This window comes from Podarcis filfolensis, assembly GCF_964270895.1.
Source record: "Podarcis filfolensis genome assembly, chromosome: 3".
Classification (NCBI taxonomy): domain Eukaryota; kingdom Metazoa; phylum Chordata; class Lepidosauria; order Squamata; family Lacertidae; genus Podarcis; species Podarcis filfolensis.
Window position 1 is genome coordinate 80,725,870 of NC_139606.1, and position 18,271 is coordinate 80,744,140.

Genomic DNA, 18,271 nt, shown 5'->3' on the forward strand with positions numbered 1-18,271 from the left:
CTGGATAACAACACAAATACAGTACAGTGTACTTGGCCTGATCCAGCAGGCTCTTCATATGTAATTGAAGAATGCATTTTGTGAGCCAAAACTGCATTGAAAACGGTTGCTTTTTGACAGTGGCTGTTTTTCTTTTCTGTGTGGGTTGGATTCAAACTTGCATGCAATGGAGTTTTGATCATGTGAAACTCGGCTAGAGGAACAGAGAAGGGGAAGATTATTTTTGTCAGTTTCTCCTTTCTTGTGTTGCCCTCTGAAAAGCTGATATCAGTGGCTGCAGGCCCCTCTGCAACAATGGACAGTGGCACTGAGGGCTGCAGGGGGAAAGGGGGATAGTAGAAAATAGCCATCTTTATTCCAGGATAAGCTTCTACTAGATCAGAATCACTTCCATCTGCAGAATGGCAACCCTGCACCCAACCTTTCTTTTGCTAAATAAAATGGGTGTTGACCAACCCCTCTTTCTAAAACCAATTAGTGTGAAGAACTTCAAATAAGTTAAGTGTGTGAATGCTGCAGGGTGTTATGACGAGTCAAGTTCAAGAGGCTGTTTAATACAAGAGAAACTATGTTACTTCAGATAGATGACAAATAATGATTGTCATAAGGGCTGGAGCGTTGGAATTGAAGCAGTATAATTTCTTGGAATATTTCTCAAGTACACATCATACTTTAGAAGTGGCAGAAAGACTTCATCAGTTTACCCCAAATCTGCTAATTGTACAATAATCCTACACCCCTTTAAGAATCCATTTTCCCTTTAGGATATTTGATATTTAGTAATGTAGTGTTGAAGTTTGAAGATGCTAATTTGATCAGAAAAGATTATTCTTGCTCAACCTTATTATTAATTGAAGAATTGTTTGATGTAATGTAATCTGCTGAAGCAAGCATTAGCTGTTAAATATGAAGTGGTAATTATACACAAACATTTGCCAATAAAGCGTACTATAAAGATAAGATCTGGCTGCAACATGTACCAACTGGTTACAAGCTCTCTCACCTAAAACCTTCTTTTTCCCATGGATAGAGATACCTGTGCATACAGCATTGAAAAGTTTCCCATCAATCTTTTACATTGTGGTTTCTGACTAACTTGGTTATTGACTGTAATTCACAACCTTTTCATAATAGTATATCATCTTTTAGATGTTCTTGTAGCTTCATAATATAGCAAACATAAGACACATGCTTTCTAACTTTAATCCATTTCAAGTCAATCAAAGGCAAAGTCATTTTTTGTGTGATTTAGTGTACGTAACTTCCATGGGTTCATTTTTTGTTTTTTATTTGTCCTTCCCCACCCTTCTGTTTTGTTGCATAGAGAAGATGCAGGCAGTTAAGCAAATTCCCAAGCTGCAAATGGAAATCTGTAGTGACAGTACTAACCTGGTATGCCGCAATGGACATCTCCAGTCAGGTGGGTTTGGTTTTACCAGCACCTAAATAATTAGGGGGATGTCTCAGTATATATTATGTAACAAAGAAAATAAGCAGTGCTAAATTGCCTGCTCCTAAACAATTTTTAAAATGCTTTTCTACTGAAAGGTTTCTGTAGTACATTCTGTCCTCAAAATTGTGTTAACATTGCACTTGTTGAACTCATTTCCTTGTACTTTGAAGTTCACCACATTTTAAATGAAATGGTTCCTAAGGCAAATCGTTAATTTTTAAAAATCACATGCTTTTAAAATGCGGTTTTAACAGTTTGAAAAAAACCCCTGCATTTTGTGAAATATCGTATCAGGAAAAAAAGCTGGGAGATTTTAGAGGCTGCTACAAAGTGAATTAAGGCAAAACTATATAACTGGATTGTTTTGAATTCTATTTTATATTAACATCAACCAAAACAATATTTGAATACACTTCCCGTTAGTTATATTCTACTTTTTATTATTGGTCATTTCTCTTTTGCTGCTTGATGTTAGAAAGTATTCCTAGAATTATTGTAAAAGGCTGCATATATGTGAAGGTTAATTGTGTTGTTAACTAGGAGAACTATATGTGAGAGTTGGTTGAAGTCATATATTTGGGGGAAGGAGTGTAACCTGACATTCTGAAAGTATGCACTAAAAAGGAAAAGTGAACTTAAAACAGCAGATTGCGAAATGTTCATTGTTAGTTTTGTAATTTTGTTAAGTGGGGTAGCCTCTCTGCATACTAGCTAATTGGTCATCTCAGTTATTTTCACTGTTTGTAGGACAAATGCTTTCAAATGAACAGATGCAAATACTGTTGAAAGCACAACTAAGCTAAAACATAAGCATGGTGGCTTAATATTTTTGCTTTAGAAATTTGGTATTTTAGATGAGAATCCCCACAGATTTGAGGTGGAAGGGGTTTCCTCAGTTATTTTTAAAAAACCTGCCTGTTACTTTTGGGCCATAAACACTCTCATTCTTGTTAACCATTCTTAAATGAGGCTTTGAAATACTACCCGCCTTTCATATACTTTTGCTTAGCTCATGTACACGGCTAGAGCTTCCATAGAATCATAGAACCTTAGAGTTGGAAGGGATCCCAAGGGTCATCTAGGTCAATCCCCTGCATGCAGGTTTCTCAGCTAAAGCATCCATGAAAGATGGCCATCCAGCCTCAGCTTAAAAATCTCCAGAAAGGAGAGTCTGTTTTAGTGCTGAACAGCTCTGATTGTCAGAAAGTTTTTCCGACTGTTTAGTCAGAATCTCCTTTCTTGCAACTTGAAGCCATTGGTTCGAGTTCTACCCTCCAGAGCAGGCATCCCCAAACTCGGCCCTCCAGCTGTTTTGGGACTACAATTCCCATCATCCCTGACCACTGGTCCTCTTAGCTAGGGATGATGGGAGTTGTAGTCCCAAAACAGCTGGACGGCCAAGTTTGGGGATGCCTGCTCCAAAGCATGAGAAAACAAGCACGCTCCCTCCTCCATGTGACAGCCCTTAAGATATTTGAAGATGGCTATCATATCTCCTTTCAGTCTCCTCTTTTCCAGGCTAAATATAGCCAGCTCCCTCAAGCGCTCCTCATAAGGCTTAGTTTCCAGACTCTTGATCTTGTCCTCCTCTGCACACATTCCAGCTTGTCAACATCCTTAAGTTGTGGTGCCCAGAATTGGACACAGTATTCCAAGTGTGGTCTGACTAAGGCATTGCCAGATATCAGATTAATTTTAATTAGTTTTTGAAGGAACAGTATACTTTGGTTCCATTTAATGCAAGTTGTTTTACTAAATAATTTGAATCTGTGCTAATGATTGAGAATCAGTAATATCTTCTTAATTGCAACATAAAGCTGTTAAAGTTTAGAATAAAATTGCTCTTCCCTAACCATATTTGGGAAGTATTCTCAAGTAAGGATTACTCCTAAGAAGTTTTGCTCACTTCACATAACCCAATCTGGTCTCTGGTTTACCAGTGAGTTACAGGCAATGAGGTGAAGCAGGAAAAATTTAGAACACATGTTAATCTCACGTGTGAATCCAGTCAAACACAGGTAGTGACTTATCAAGTTGTCTTTGTGGTGGTGATTGTGATGAAGAGTTCTCTGCCATTTTTACATCCTAGATCCTTGGAAACATTCTGTGATATTGCTGTGTGCTTCCAGGACAAAGTTCTGTCCTGAGTTGGTATCCAACTAATTTTGCAGTTCGGTCTTCTTATGCTTAGAGTACCTTCTAGTCTAGTTTTGTGGTATGAGGATGTAGATAAGGGGGTTGGAGAGGTGCTGCCTACTGCAAGCCTGCTTAACTGGTTCCCTTCTTGGCTTATTGCATCTAGCCTATATACCTATTTACTAGAAGGAGTGATTCCAGCTGCTTTGAAATTAACAGTTATGAGGTTGCTTCTGAAGAAACTCTCCCTGCACCCCAAGAGCCATAAAAATTGTTGGTTAATCCCAACTCTCCTCCTTGGGCAGAATGCTTGATGGTTGGTTGCCAAGAAATTCCAGTTACTCTTGAATCAAACTCTCAGCAGTATTGGTACAATCAGCCTCCTTTTGGAAAGACTCCCTGATTTCAGAATTGAAATCACAGTAGTATAGTAGTAGTAGTAGTAGTAATAATAATAATAATAATAATAATAATAATAATAATTTATACCCCGCCCATCTGGCTGGGCTTCCCCAGCCATTCTGGGCGGCTTCCAACAAATTATTAAAATACAGTAATGCACCAAACATTAAAAGCTTCCCTAAACAGGGCTGCCTTCAGATGTCTTCTAAAAGTCTGGTAGTTGTTCTCTTTGACATCTGGTGGGAGGGCTTTCTAGCTGAAGGGCCACTTCCAGGTACTACTGTTGGATCCCATAGGATATATGTTCGTTATGTGGTCCTACAGGGTTCTTTTTTCTCCCCTCTTCTGTTTCACATTTACTTGAAGCTGCTGGGTGAGGTCATCCAAGGTTTTGTAGTGTGGTGTTTCCAGTGTATACACTCTTGTCTCTCCTTGACAATGGATTTAGTCAAGGTAGTGGAAGTGCAAAGTTGTCCATTGGAATCATGAATGGACCAAATGATTGCCAACAAACTGAAGCTCAGTCTTGTCAGGATTTATCTACTGTTAAAAGATGTTTTGTCTAGGGAACCAGTAGTCAACCAGTTCTGAATGGGAGTGCACTCCACTCTGCAGATTTATTTATTTGGGTGGGAAATACTCATGGTTCTAGCTTTAATACTGTTCTTAGCAACCGTGAAATCAGTGGATGTAACAATATTTTTAATTATAACTGGTTTTGGACTATTTTAACCGTTTTAGAATGTTTTTGAATTGTGGGTATATTTGCAGTAGGTAGGACAGGATATATTTTCATTTAACAAAAGATACAATAGCCTGTCCACAGTTATCAGTGCTTTGGCAGCTTCCAGAATAGACAACTGCAATGCTTTGTATTTGGGACTCCCTTCTGAAGTTCAGTTAGGTTACTAGCTGGGATCAGGAATATAATGCTAATACCTAAAAAGAACTTCATTGGCTTCTAATCTGTTTCCAAGCACAGTACAAAGCCCTGCATAGCTTGTGACCTGTCTCCTTCCTTATCAATCTACTTAGGTGTTAATATGAATGTTTGAGGCTGTCCTTCAGATACCCTTGCCAGATAAGTTGAAGATGGTGGTGACAGGGGAGAATTTTATTTATTGTGGTGCCCAGTTTGTAAAATTCTCTCCTCAGAGATTCTTACTTGGTGCCTATTTTTCTAGGACTATAATGCACAAGACAAAGATTTGTTGGTTTTCCAGACTTAAAATTCTTTTTATCTTTTGACTTCTTAATGTTTGCTGCTGTTACTACTTCATTGTTCATTGTTTTATTTATTGTCCTTAATGTTTTGTGAAGTGCCCTAGAAATTTCAAACTGAAGTATGGTACAAAATTTTAAAATAAGTGGAGAGTGAGTCTGACATTCTAAGATTTACAATATGTTTTTACTTCTTTGCGCTTTCAACTTTTACACAGTACACTGAAGTGACAAAAATGTGATTTGGTAAAGATAAAGCATGCTGGATCATGTTGGTCAGGCCACGTAAAATAAATATGTTAGCTAAAGTGTAGTGGCATAGGTGGAATTATTTTTCAACTGAATTTCAGGATTATTTTCAGTTAAACATGCAGCAGTGTAACATACAGCAGTGTAGCAGTGTAACAATGTAAGAGATGAACTATAATCTTCATTCAGAATTTCCCTGTTGGGTCGGTTACTTGTGATATTGTTGGCATTGTGTTTCCCAGAAATGAATCATAGGATGTATATTGGACTTGGCTGACATAAGCCATATCCAGCTAGAATTTTGGCTGCCTCTTCCTATTCTAAAAACTTAACACCATTCAGATGCTGCAGAGTTGATACTTTGCTTCATACAGGTATAATGTAGTGATTAAGAGACTCGGTCCCCAGTTCAGATATTGTCTCTGCTATGAATTCATGAGGTGGGTCAGTCTTGCCATCCTCTGTTGACAATATGTGGATAATAATACTAACCTACCTTACACTTTTCTATTTCTTATTAAGGATTGTAACATTGGTTTAGAGTTTTGAATATTCTAGGTGCTACATAGATGCCTAGCAATTATGATTATTCTAGTGGTAATTACAGTTCATCTGTATCAAGTGAATGAATGTATTTGTAGGATTCTAAAGACCAGAAAACTTATTTGCTGTAGTAATAAATCTGATGGTTGACAGCTGCATGTCCAGTAGTGTTTAAACAACTAATAGTTAAATAGAATTTGATTGACTAATCTGAGTTTATGGTGGTCGAGGAGTGGTATTAATGTAGACTTACTGGAATCTTCTACCAAGCAAAAGCAATTTTTACATCACTAGTAAAACAAATATGAATATGACTCCTCCACTTTAGAAAATGCTATAAAGCAGTACATTTGATCAAGATGTCACTCATTATTTTTAAACAGAGGATGGTGTGCAACTAGTTGTTTTGAGTATACCCTATATTTACATATCTGTGTCTTTCTTTTTGTAGAAAGTGGCGCTGTTCCAAAAAAGAAGGACCCATTGACTCAAACGAGTAACTCACTCCCTCGTTCAAAATCTGTGGCAAAAACTGGATCTGTGGGGCTTTCAGGGCACCAAAGGACACCTAGTTATAGTGGAATATCCAATTTTTCTGTACCTAGACAAGGAACTGTTCCCGCAGCTTCAACTCAGAAGGTAAGGCAGTAGGCTCCATGTGCTGCTTGCTTGCCAGTTTGTCTTCATAATAGAAACGTTACTATTCAAAATTGAGGAAATACATGGTAACAGAGAGCTTTATTTCAAAGCTTAGAGTCTTTAATTGCAAAAAGAGTTTCTAAAGAAAAGTGCTACTTTTATTGTCCTATCTCTTTTTTTGATTGAGACCATGTGTTAGAACTTGGCAACCAGTAGTGCTATGCCTGCTTGAAATCAGTTAACAAAATGGCCCCAAGGGTATGTAGGTGTGCAGTGGCTTCATTTGTGATTCAACTGCTTGCTAATAGGAAACTAAAACAGGTGTCCATACAGTTGACTGTCCTTGATCATCTTTCTGAAAAGATGGTTGGGTTTTCCTCAGTTTAAAGTGTGTCAGAAACCTGCACAATTTGTTTCATTAGAGGATGCTACAGGATAGTAAAATGTTGTGTCACTATCAAACCACTTCCTCTCCACCATTACTCTTAAAATCTTACACCTGTTGGTAGTCTGTGTTCATTTTTCTCCATGTACTTAAGGAGAATGCTTAAAATAACTGTCAAAATAGAATATCCTGGTAAGAATTTTCAAGAGTCCAAGACCTCCAAAATATTGTTGCATGAGCTAAAAATCCTAACATACTTGTTGATTGGTCTGAACTGGTGGTGAATAACCAGGAAACAGAGCTTGAGAATGTGGTGGATAATCTATGCAAAAATCAACAGAATGTGTGGTAGTGATGATAAATGCAAATTTCTTACAAGGGTTGATTAGGAAAGGGACTGAAACCAACTCAGCCGGTATCATTCTGCTTTCATACAAATCTCTGGTGCAGATGCATTTGGAATATGTGTACAGTCCTGATTACTCCATCTCAAAGGATTTCAGAATGAAAAAGCCACCTGAATGATCAAGGGATTGGAGCATCTCTGCCAGGGGTCAGCAACCTTTTTCAGCAGGGGTCCGGTCCACTGTCCCTCAGACCTTGTGGGGGGCTGGACTATATTTAGAAAAAAATATATGAACAAGTTCCTGTGCCCCACAAATAACCCAGAGATGCATTTTAAATAAAAGGACACATTCTACTCATGTAAAAACACTCTGATTCCTGGACCGTCCGTGGGCCAGATTGAGAAGGCGATTGGGCCGCATCCGGCCCCCAGGCCTTAGGTTGCCTACCCCTGATCTACAAAGGGATGCTAAAGTGTGTGAAGCTCTTCAGTTGTTTTTTTTTTAAAGAACAACTAACATGAGGAAGGAACATGACAGAGGTTTCTACATTTTTTGCATGGAGTAAAGGAAATTCATTCCTTTATTTATGGAAATCGGTATTAAAATATATGGTGATTGCCACTGACTTGAGATGGCTCTAAAAGGGGATTAAACAAATTCATGATGTGTAGCTCTGTCAGCCATAATAGCAGTGGAACCTCCAGATTTAAAGTCAATATTCCAAGGAACTGGGGGCTGTCCTTGTGTTTTTCCCCCAAACAATATTGAAATATTTTTTAAAAATTGTTTCTTCAGGCTACTCCAAAAAATAATAGAGCCAACAAGCCTTCCACTCCTACAACTGCTGTGCGAAAAAAGAAAGACATGAAGGTTTTTAGAAACGTGGATAGTAATCTTGCTAATCTTATTCTCAATGAAATAGTAGACAGGTAAGCAACATCAGTGGTTGTCTTTAATAAAGACAGGGTTATTTTTTTAGATTGCTATGTAAGAAAAGTGGGTTTTCCCCCCTAATAGGGCAATTAAGATAAAACATATTAATTTTTCTGTATGAGTTGATAGCAGAATTTAGTTTTGGGGGTCTAAATAAAACACGCAGGTGTGGTTATAAGAAATAAAACATTGAATATAAATGTGGGCAATTTCATAATTTTAATGGATTTCTTAAATGGCAGTAGTGGTGTAAAACTAGCCAGGGGTACTCCAGAGCAATGAAATGTCTATTGTTGCACTAATTGGTATTCTGTATCTGTTAGTGGGCCATCTGTCAAATTTGATGATATTGCTGGGCAAGAGTTGGCTAAGCAGGCACTGCAAGAAATTGTTATTCTTCCTTCACTTAGACCTGAGGTAAGCAATATGTTTTCTATCAGTTTTTATATTGCACCTTAGAGCCTTCTGTTCTGTGTATAAATGATGTATGCTATTTATGTTAATGCTGCTCATTTACAGTTTGGGATTAATTCACATAATGTACCAAGAAAACGATCAAGATTGTTTCCAGAGAAACCTTGCTATATTTGCATCTCTTCCTTAAAAGTAGTAATAAAAATCATGATTCTTCATTGTAACCCAGTGGGGTTGTTAATAATTATGATTATTCAATGGAGTGAAACTTATCTAGTTGCATGTAGCCCTCTTGTCCATAGTATCTATTTAAAATATTTATAAACCGACTTTCTTAGATCTAATATGTGTTCTATATATAGCATTGCAATATGTATACTAAGTAGTAAAGGTAAAGGTAAAGGGACCCCTGACCATTAGGCCCAGTTGTGGCTGACTCTGGGGTTGCGGCGCTCATCTCGATTTATTGGCCGAGGGAGCCGGCGTACAGCTTCCAGGTCATGTGGCCAGCATGACTAAGCCGCTTCTGGCAAACCAGAGAAGTGCATGAAAATGCCGTTTACCTTCCCGCCGGAGCAGTACCTATCTACTTGTACTTTGACGTGCTTTTGAACTGCTAGGTTGGCAGGAGCAACGGGAGCTCACCCAGTCACGGGGATTCGAACCGCTGACCTTCTGATCGGCAAACCCTAGGTTTTGTGGTTTAGACCACAGCGCCACCCATGTCCCTAAATAATTATATAATCCAGTGGTCTGGATGACCTGTCTTTTTGAAAGTTACATCTTTTAAAGAAACATCAGTGTTAAATGTATGTGTAGATACTGCCTGTTTCCATATAACCTTATGCTTGTTTACAGTCACAAAACTGTGTATAACTAAGCTATTCTTTCAGCTGTTTACAGGGCTTAGGGCTCCTGCACGTGGATTGTTGTTGTTTGGCCCACCAGGAAATGGAAAGACGATGTTGGTGAGAAATCTGTTTTGCACTCTAGCATGTTGTTCAGCTCAGCTTTTTGAGAACTTTCCGCATTTGCTTTCTCTTTTTATGAAAGAAAAGTGTTGAATAATCTATTTGAAATAAGAGAGTATTTTAATGTTGGGCTGTTTGCACTCTGCTTGGAAGAATCCTGAGAATTTTACAGTATCTTATGAGGAAAGTACAGATAACTTGCATCTTACACTTATTTTACTTAGGCTATCACAGCTTTGAGGGAGTAGGTGGGTAAATTAACTTATGCTTGGAGAGATGGCCCTAGATGGTTTAAGTGAATTTGGTGCTTGGTATTAACATGCAAATACTCTCTTTAAGTTAAGAGTAGGAATGAGCTGTATACCTTTATGGAAAAAACCAATGCTTTTCTTGGTCTACTTTCAGTAAATTGGCATTTCTTTTTTTCTTTTCTTTTTTAAAAAAGCTTGTATAAGATGATGCATTGTGGTGCTTTAGTGTAGCACATTTGGTACATCAGGATTTGTAAAACTGTTTTGTTTATTTCCTAATACTTTATGAATAAAACAAAAAATGAAGTGGAAAATTTTGCTTCATAAACTCATGTTATCTCAAATCCAATAGAGGAAGTTGGTTCATATTCCAGTTTTAATAGTTTATGTATGAATCTCACTGTGCAGTGGTTGACAGCCTCAGATTAGCTGCATATAGTTTTTATGAATAAATTTGAAGAGATAAAGCATTTGAAAATTCAGCTGACTACCTTGGCAGACATGTCACACTTTTAGGGAATGACATGCTATATATTGCTAAATCAATGATAGACTATTTGGATTTTCCATAACTGTACTGTACTATTATACATTTAGTAAGAATCCTGTAAATCTTTTATGCAGTAGTCCTCACTTGGCATTTTCTCTTATTCAAGGCCAAAGCGGTGGCTGCAGAATCAAATTCAACTTTCTTTAACATAAGTGCTGCAAGTCTAACATCAAAATATGTAAGTAGCAGTTGTATATTCTAGTCGTATACTTTTGAAAAATACCTGGGGTTCTTGATAATGTAGGTTTGGCTCAAAAAAATGTAACTGGCACCTGGGCTTTTTAGGAGCATTTGGCAATGAAAAGTTGCTATAAACACATATTTCTAAATAAATGTGAAGAGGCAATCACTTAAATTTCACTGCAACTTGTTAAAACCTATGACAAAGTTATTGGCTTGGATCCTAACTAAGTTCACAGAAAGAAAGTTTCTTACCTGCATTCCCCTGCAGCTACGTACACCCCCAGAAATCATCTTTGTAAGGTTGGGGGTGAAAGAGGAGAGTGCAAAATATGGTCTGAAGCTCAACATCAAAAAACCTAAGACCATGGCCACTGGTCCCATCACCTCCTGGCAAATGGTAGGAGAAGAAATGGAGGCAGTGAGAGATTTTATTTTCCTGGGCTCCATGATCACTGCAGATGGTGACAGCAGTCACGAAATTAAAAGACGCCTGCTTCTTGGGGTAAAAGTGATGACAAACCTAGACAGTGTCTTAAAAAGCAGAGACATCACCTTGCCAACAAAGGTCCGTATAGTTAAAGCTATGGTTTTCCCAGTAGTGATGTATGGAAGTGAGAGCTGGACCATAAAGAAAGCTGATCGCCGAAGAATTGATGCGTTTGAATTGGTGCTGGAGGAGACTCTTGATAGTCTCATGGACTGCAAGAAGATCAAACCTCTCCATTCTGAAGGAAATCAGCCCTGAGTGCTCACTGGAAGGACAGATCGTGAAGCTGAGGCTCCCATACTTTGGCCACCTCATGAGAAGAGAAGACTCCCTGGAAAAGACCTTGATGTTGGGAAAGATTGGGGGCACAAGGAGAAGGGGATGACAGAGGACGAGATGGTTGGACAGTGTTCTCGAAGCTACTAATGTGAGTTTGACCAAAATGCGGGAGGCAGTGGAAGAAAGGAGCAACAAGAGTAAGACACTACTAAACGACTAAACAACAACAACAACAAAGGTTGGGGAAATCCTCTTGAACAATGTGAGATGTGGCAAGGGGGCCTGTTGGGGGGCATTGCCCCCAAAGTGAATGGACTTTTGTCCAATTTTGGCACAAGATTTGAGTAATTTCCGCTTGCCAAGCAGATACCCCACCCACAAACTTCAGGAAGGCCTCCTGAGCTGCCAGAGAAGCTTTTTGAGGAATGCAAAAGCAGGAAAAGCCAGGTGTTTTCCTTCCATGCACTTCCTTTAATTGATTGTGTTGGGATCCAAACCATTGAGTTTAGGTTTTTATTCAGGAAGGCAGATAACATATATTGCAAGTACCAGCACAGAGTTGGTGTCAAAATTTGGTCTTGGTCTTATTTTATATAAATGAAAAGGATGAGAATGAACCATATTAACAAACTGTTTTTCTGAAGTACATGCCTTATCTTCTTTTTAGGTTGGTGAAGGAGAGAAACTAGTGCGTGCTCTTTTTGCAGTAGCCAGAGAACTTCAACCTTCTATAATTTTTATAGGTAAAACTTTAGCATTTTGTATTTAAAAAAGTAAAGCAGCTTCAAACTTTAACTTGTAAAGCAACCTAATGTTGTGATCAGGAAAAGCTGCATCATAAGCTATTGTCCATTTATTGGATTTGTTTTATAATTTAAGTAAGTAGGATGTTTACAGAACTACCAATATTATATTGGAAGCTGCTCTGTGAATATATATTAAAAAGTCTGGTATTGATGTACTGAAGACAAAAAAAGACTTATGCATGCTCGTTCTCAAATACATTATTAACTTCATGGCTCTCAATAATAGATTTTGAATAAAATACAAGTTATTTTACTTACTTCAGTTATATTATTATAGGAAATGTTATAATGTTGCCACTTTCAATTTTTAGATGAAGTGGATAGTCTCTTATGTGAAAGAAGAGAAGGTGAACATGATGCTAGTAGACGTTTAAAAACGGAATTTTTAATAGAGTTTGATGGTGTAAGTATTAGCTTTGGTATGAAGCTACATCAATGCATACCGATTTGTTGTGTTTAAACTGTGGATTATCCCTTTTATACTTAGTTCTTTTTAATCCTGAAGAGCAAATAGAGAAGGGACAAGGAATATTTTATTGGGGAAAAGGGAACTGTTTTCTTTTCCTATTTTGCTGAACTCCAAGTGTTGTCCAAAGTGGTGGCTGGTAAACTGGTGCAATATGAAGTCATGAAAACCAGTGAAGTTGTTTGCATTTTTATAATATGGAACACCAAGCAAAGTTATTGCTTAGCAAAAATTAAGAGTTTACCAATCTATAACATTAAGCTTTTTCAGGTAACTATTTTGTGGCAGTATTAATTTCCAATTTCTAAATATTTAAGCTTTGCTTTTTTGGAAAAAAATAGGTACAGTCTTCAGGAGAAGACCGAATACTTGTAATGGGAGCAACTAACAGGCCACAAGAGCTTGATGATGCTGTTCTCAGGTACTTTAAAACATGTGTTATTAACAGCTGTACATAGTGAGGGTTGGCATAGTAGGTATTCTTGATCATTCACTTGGTATGTGTTGGGTTCCAGTATTTCAAAGAATAATTTAGGGTGTGTTTGTGCACAGAATTATTGGAATCTGCACTGTAGATGTGGTATCACACAGGGGAATTATTGAAAATATTTCATAGCTGCTTGGAATGTTTTTAATAGGAATAAAACAATCTTACAATTTTCCTTTGAAAATGTATGAGACATAGGGTTAAATCTAAAGGTGCCTTTCCAATTACAGAAAGTCCTATTGCTTCTGCTAATGTATGGGAGGATGTGATTCTTTTTCTCCAAATCCCTCCTTTCCATGCCACATCCCATACTGTTTTCCGAATATTCTGCAGGGTCACCCCAGTCCTCTAGAGCAGGTTTGTGGATCTGTAGAAGGGCAATAAAATGGACAAAAATCTCCTGTTCTGGTAGCAGGTGCAGAAAGTGACCCTTCCATGAGCAAAACTCTTTGTTCATGTGATCATAGGATCCAACCTATGTGATTATTAAAATCTGTTTTGTATACCTTTGGGGCCCCTTTCTTGAATGCTAGCATTTAAATATTGGTGGCTGGGAATGATGCTACCTCATTAGCAACTTTCCTTGTGGGCATGGGGCTGTTTTTCAGGGTGACTTAACACATCAAATGGCACAGCTGAGATAATGAGGGCCAGAAGGTGATGGGGATGAAGCTAGCTCTTTAGCAGAGGATATAGGCTGCTGTAGGTAGTACAAATTTACTGTTAGAAAATATTGAAACAATTTGAGCTGAATAATAATAAGGACTGGGAGATCTACAGGTCAGTCTTGACTGCCATCTGTACAGGCATTATGTATTGGATTTGCTAAAACAACAATGTACAAATTATAAGCTTTCTAAAATAAGGGATTCTGCCCCCCCTTACTGGCTGCTTCTTTTTATAGACAGTTGCATTTTTCAGGCATCAGATGCTATTGAACACCTCTGTAATGTCATATGACATATTTTAGCCAAAAATATATCTGTGAAAACAGTGCATTTATTAAAATTATTCATGTGTAGTTGTAGTTTTAAGCTATTTTTAGTATCCTCTTACTACAGAAATTCTTCTTTCATACCCTCAGAGTATGATGTTTGTGCTTCAATTGTGGCATGATATAGAAAATGGGCTTTTTACATACCATGCTTCCCTAATCATAGTTTCTGTATCAATATTTGTGTTTTCAGGCGATTCATCAAACGAGTGTATGTATCATTACCAAATGAAGAGGTATGTAGCTTGTGACTGCATTTTGTACACAAGACTGCCTCACTGCTTGTTTTTGGTGCAAATTTGTGATAGATTGAAATCTTTCGTATAATTGCTACAAACATGAATTTTCAGTGAGCATGGTTTATAAAAGAGTTTACAGCATAGAATACATCCTTCCAGCTCACAATCTGCTTGTCTTTTCACATTTTTGAAAATCTAAGCTTTCAGTAAAAAGGATTTCAAGTCATATGGAGGAAAAATCTTAATCAGATGTTGTCACCATATGTTCAAACTTTGAGAAAGGTCTGTGGTTAGGTGTTACTGCCCAAGCTGAACAATTCCTCTTTCATTTTTAGTTCCTTTTCTCCTGCAAACCTCTTAATAGCTAGTGCTTCCTTCTTTCTCTACTATTACCCCATTTTCTGCCTAAATTCCATCTGGCAGATAACCTTACAATCTGGATTGGTATATATGGGAGGAGGTAATTTCTTCAGGTAGACTCATAGTACAGAGAGCTTTTACTGAGGCAAAACCAACACTTTGACTGGGCCCAGAAATGAGCTAGCACCCAGTGCAGAAAAGCACAGGTGTAATATAATCATATTGGCCAGTTTATGTCTTTGGCAGGCTGCTTGTTTTAAATATTTTTATAACATTAACTTACACAAGATTTCTTGTTTGTATAGTTATAAATAGTGAATATTGTGCCTTACAGACACGACTGCTTTTGCTAAAAAATCTTTTGAGCAAGCAAGGAAATCCATTAACCCAAAAAGAGCTGGCACAGCTAGCTAGGTGAGTAACTTTATGTTTGTTGTTCATTACAGCTGGTGTATGTGTAGTAGGATTTGCAGCTGTTGCACATCAGCAGGGATTCTAAAAATAATTCTCTTGAGTATGCCATGCAGATGTCTTCCTTCCTTAGCTTTTTATGTAAATATCAATACTTGATGCATCCACCAAACATAACACCACTGACAGTTTGATACTAAAGCTAAACTTTCATTACAGAAACATTATACATTCAGTATAATACTAATTTTAAATTAACATTTTATTTAGGTTTTTTTATTTAGGTTTTTTTTAAAAAAACAACAACAACAGGCTGCTTTTGCTGCAAGCTAGTAACTTAAAATATTGTAAACTTGCTGAGTTTCTTTAATGCAGTTATCCACAGGAAAAAACTGAAATTATGTTCACTTTCTCTTTACAAAGAATGACAGAGGGATACTCAGGGAGTGACTTAACAGCATTAGCAAAAGATGCAGCACTAGGTCCTATACGAGGTAAGCTTGGTTACCTGTTAATGAAAAAAAATGAGATCATGAACCTTTTTCTGTTCTGTGCTGTGCTAGATAAAGCCTTGACTTCAAAGATTTTTTTAAAATACAGCTGGATAGTATTAGACAAGGATTCTTATTGTGCCATTCACTATGAAGAGATTACATGATACAGGACACCATTTACCTTCCCCGCTGCAGCAGTAAACCATTGAGCCTCTTGGGCTTGCTGATTGGAACGTTGGCTCGTTGCTCTGTCCCAGCTTATGCCAACCTAGCATTTCGAAAGCATGCCAGTGTAAGTAGATAAATAGGTACTGCTGTGGTGGGAAGGTAAACGGTGTTACCATGTGCTCTGGTTTCCGTCATGGTGTTCCATTGTGCCAGAAGCAGTTTAGTCATGCTGGCTGCATGACCTGGAAAGCTGTCTGTGGACAAATGCCAGCTCCCTTGGCTGAAGCGAGATGAAAGCTGCAACCCCATAGTCGCCTTTGACTGGACTTAACTGTCCAGGGGTCTTTTACCTTTACACCTATTTATCTACTTGCACTGGTATGCTTTTGAATTGCTAGGTTGGCAGAAGCTAGGACAGTGCAATGGGACCTTTATAAAAGTATAAATACTCTGTTATATATACATTCTAGAACTAACCATTTATTCCAAAGCATCCGTTGCATCTCTCAACAAAACTAAGCCTAGTATCCAGTTTTAAAATGCTTAAAAAATCATAAATGGAATGAAGCTTTAAAATACAAATTCATTTTTCTTTATTTTAATACTGTCCTAGAAATAATAATTTTACAATATAGCCTTAGTAATTTTTTCAGATCGGGACTGAAAAAATAATGGAACCAGGTGATTGCTGTTGATGCCTTATCTCATTTGACTATTACTTAGTGTGTTTCATTTTCCAGTACTAAGATAGGGATGTTTCAGATATTGGGACTTCTGGTGGGATATATTTTTTTCAAAACACATTTGATAGTTATTTCTTTAATTTACAGAACTAAAACCAGAGCAAGTGAAGAACATGTCTGCCAGTGAGGTATGCTGTTTTAAGATTTGCTTTGCCAAACCAACTAGTTATTTTTGCTTGTTTTGTTTTTACAACTTCTATGAAATAGAATCACTCTCTTGTTTTCAGATCTTTCTGCCTTATATTTTCATAATGATTTTGTGATTTTTGTTATTGCTGCATTGGTTGTATAAATGTGGTGTTCACTTTAGGTTTGGAGATATTCCTAAGAGCAGAGCAAAGCTGTCTAGCTTTTAATACTTGCTGCTGCAGCAATTTACCTTTTAAAACGAGTTGTCTGATTTGTGTATCTAATCCACAAAAGACAACAAAACAGCCTGAAAATACTTCATGGGGAAGACGATCTCTAAGTAACATGGGATAGATCCAAATTTGCCCCTCAGGGAATGTAATGTCTTACTCCATTTGCACATGGAACCAGGATCCAGCAGAGGTTCTGCACCCCCACCCCCACCAAGATGAAGCAACTCTTAGAGCCCAAGCCCTTCAGATAGTCTTTCAAGGGGTCACAGGAGGCTGCAGATAGAAGGAGGAATTGGCAGGACCACTTCTCCTTGATTCAGCACAACTGAAACTCTGAGGAGCGCAATTCTGGATCCAGCCTGATGTCTGTATACTAATCGAGTATTGATAACATAAACACATGCTAAAAGTGGTCCCATTCCCTTTTCATTTCAAATTTCATGACGTACTACTGTATCCCTCAGTCTGTCTCGCCAGCTTGTCCTAGCAAACACTGCCTGCCAATAATACAACCTCATTTATAGATGGAAATAATCCCTTAAAGGACAGTTTCTTATCGCCAGGCCTATTGCCAAGCACAACAGCACTAAGATTAAATAAGCCTTTTGCATGTTCCTTAAGTGTAAAGGCAGCATTTACACCCACCCCAGCACTGGAGTGGAGAGAAATTATGCCTCCCCCTGCCCTTACCCCTGAACTTAGCAGTATAGTGTTAGACACTCTGTGTGTGTGTGTGTGTGAGAGAGAGAGAGAGAGAGAGAGCGCGCGCACGCGAGAGAGAGAGAGAGAGAGAGAGAGTGCTGTTTGCCCACATGTCTGGGGGAGGTTTGTGACAAGCGGGGGGTCATAGAGGCCCGTATGTTTTCCTCTTTTGTGCTTTTTGCCCCATCAACTTTTGTCCTGCTCTCCATAGAAATGAGGCTCCTGGATGGTTGGTTATGTTGAAATCAAGTACTCGGGTTGAAAGCAGCTCTCCATCTTGACTTTAGGATTTATAGCCTCCTAGTCAGTACAGTGGTACCTCGGGTTACATACGCTTCAGGTTACAGACTCCGCTAACCTGGAAGTAGTACCTCGGGTTAAGAACTTCGCTTCAGGATGAGAACAGAAATCGTGCGGTGGCGGCGCGGCGCGGCGGCAGCGGGAGGCCCCATTAGCTAAAGTGGTGCTTCAGGTTAAGAACAGTTTCAGGTTAAGAATGGACTTCTGGAACGAATTAAGTATGTAACCAGAGGTACCACTGTACTTAAACACCGCAGGCCAAGGATTCAAGTCCCAAAATGTACTGTACTGTTTAA

At 38.2% G+C, this 18,271-nt stretch overlaps 1 protein-coding gene across 5 annotated transcripts in view; it reads left to right on the plus strand.

Annotated features, from left to right (window-relative positions):
• SPAST (spastin) overlaps positions 1-18,271 on the plus strand; it is a 34,457-nt gene that overhangs the window by 11,871 nt on the left and 4,315 nt on the right. For 3 of the 5 annotated variants that reach the window (XR_014545672.1, XM_083604315.1, XM_083604314.1), the window contains exons 5-17: positions 1,325-1,420; positions 6,456-6,643; positions 8,171-8,304; positions 8,632-8,725; positions 9,616-9,690; positions 10,601-10,672; positions 12,111-12,186; positions 12,561-12,652; positions 13,057-13,136; positions 14,390-14,432; positions 15,130-15,209; positions 15,630-15,700; positions 16,699-16,739. Coding sequence is in view for 4 of the 5 variants with exons in the window: in XM_083604315.1 (XP_083460441.1) it covers positions 1,325-1,420; positions 6,456-6,643; positions 8,171-8,304; positions 8,632-8,725; positions 9,616-9,690; positions 10,601-10,672; positions 12,111-12,186; positions 12,561-12,652; positions 13,057-13,136; positions 14,390-14,432; positions 15,130-15,209; positions 15,630-15,700; positions 16,699-16,739 (1,142 nt within the window). In the remaining variant the exon portion in view is untranslated. The remainder of the gene's footprint in view (positions 1-1,324; positions 1,421-6,455; positions 6,644-8,170; positions 8,305-8,631; positions 8,726-9,615; positions 9,691-10,600; positions 10,673-12,110; positions 12,187-12,560; positions 12,653-13,056; positions 13,137-14,389; positions 14,433-15,129; positions 15,210-15,629; positions 15,701-16,698; positions 16,740-18,271) is intronic. The other 2 variants (XM_083604317.1, XM_083604316.1) reach the window with 1 other exon arrangement.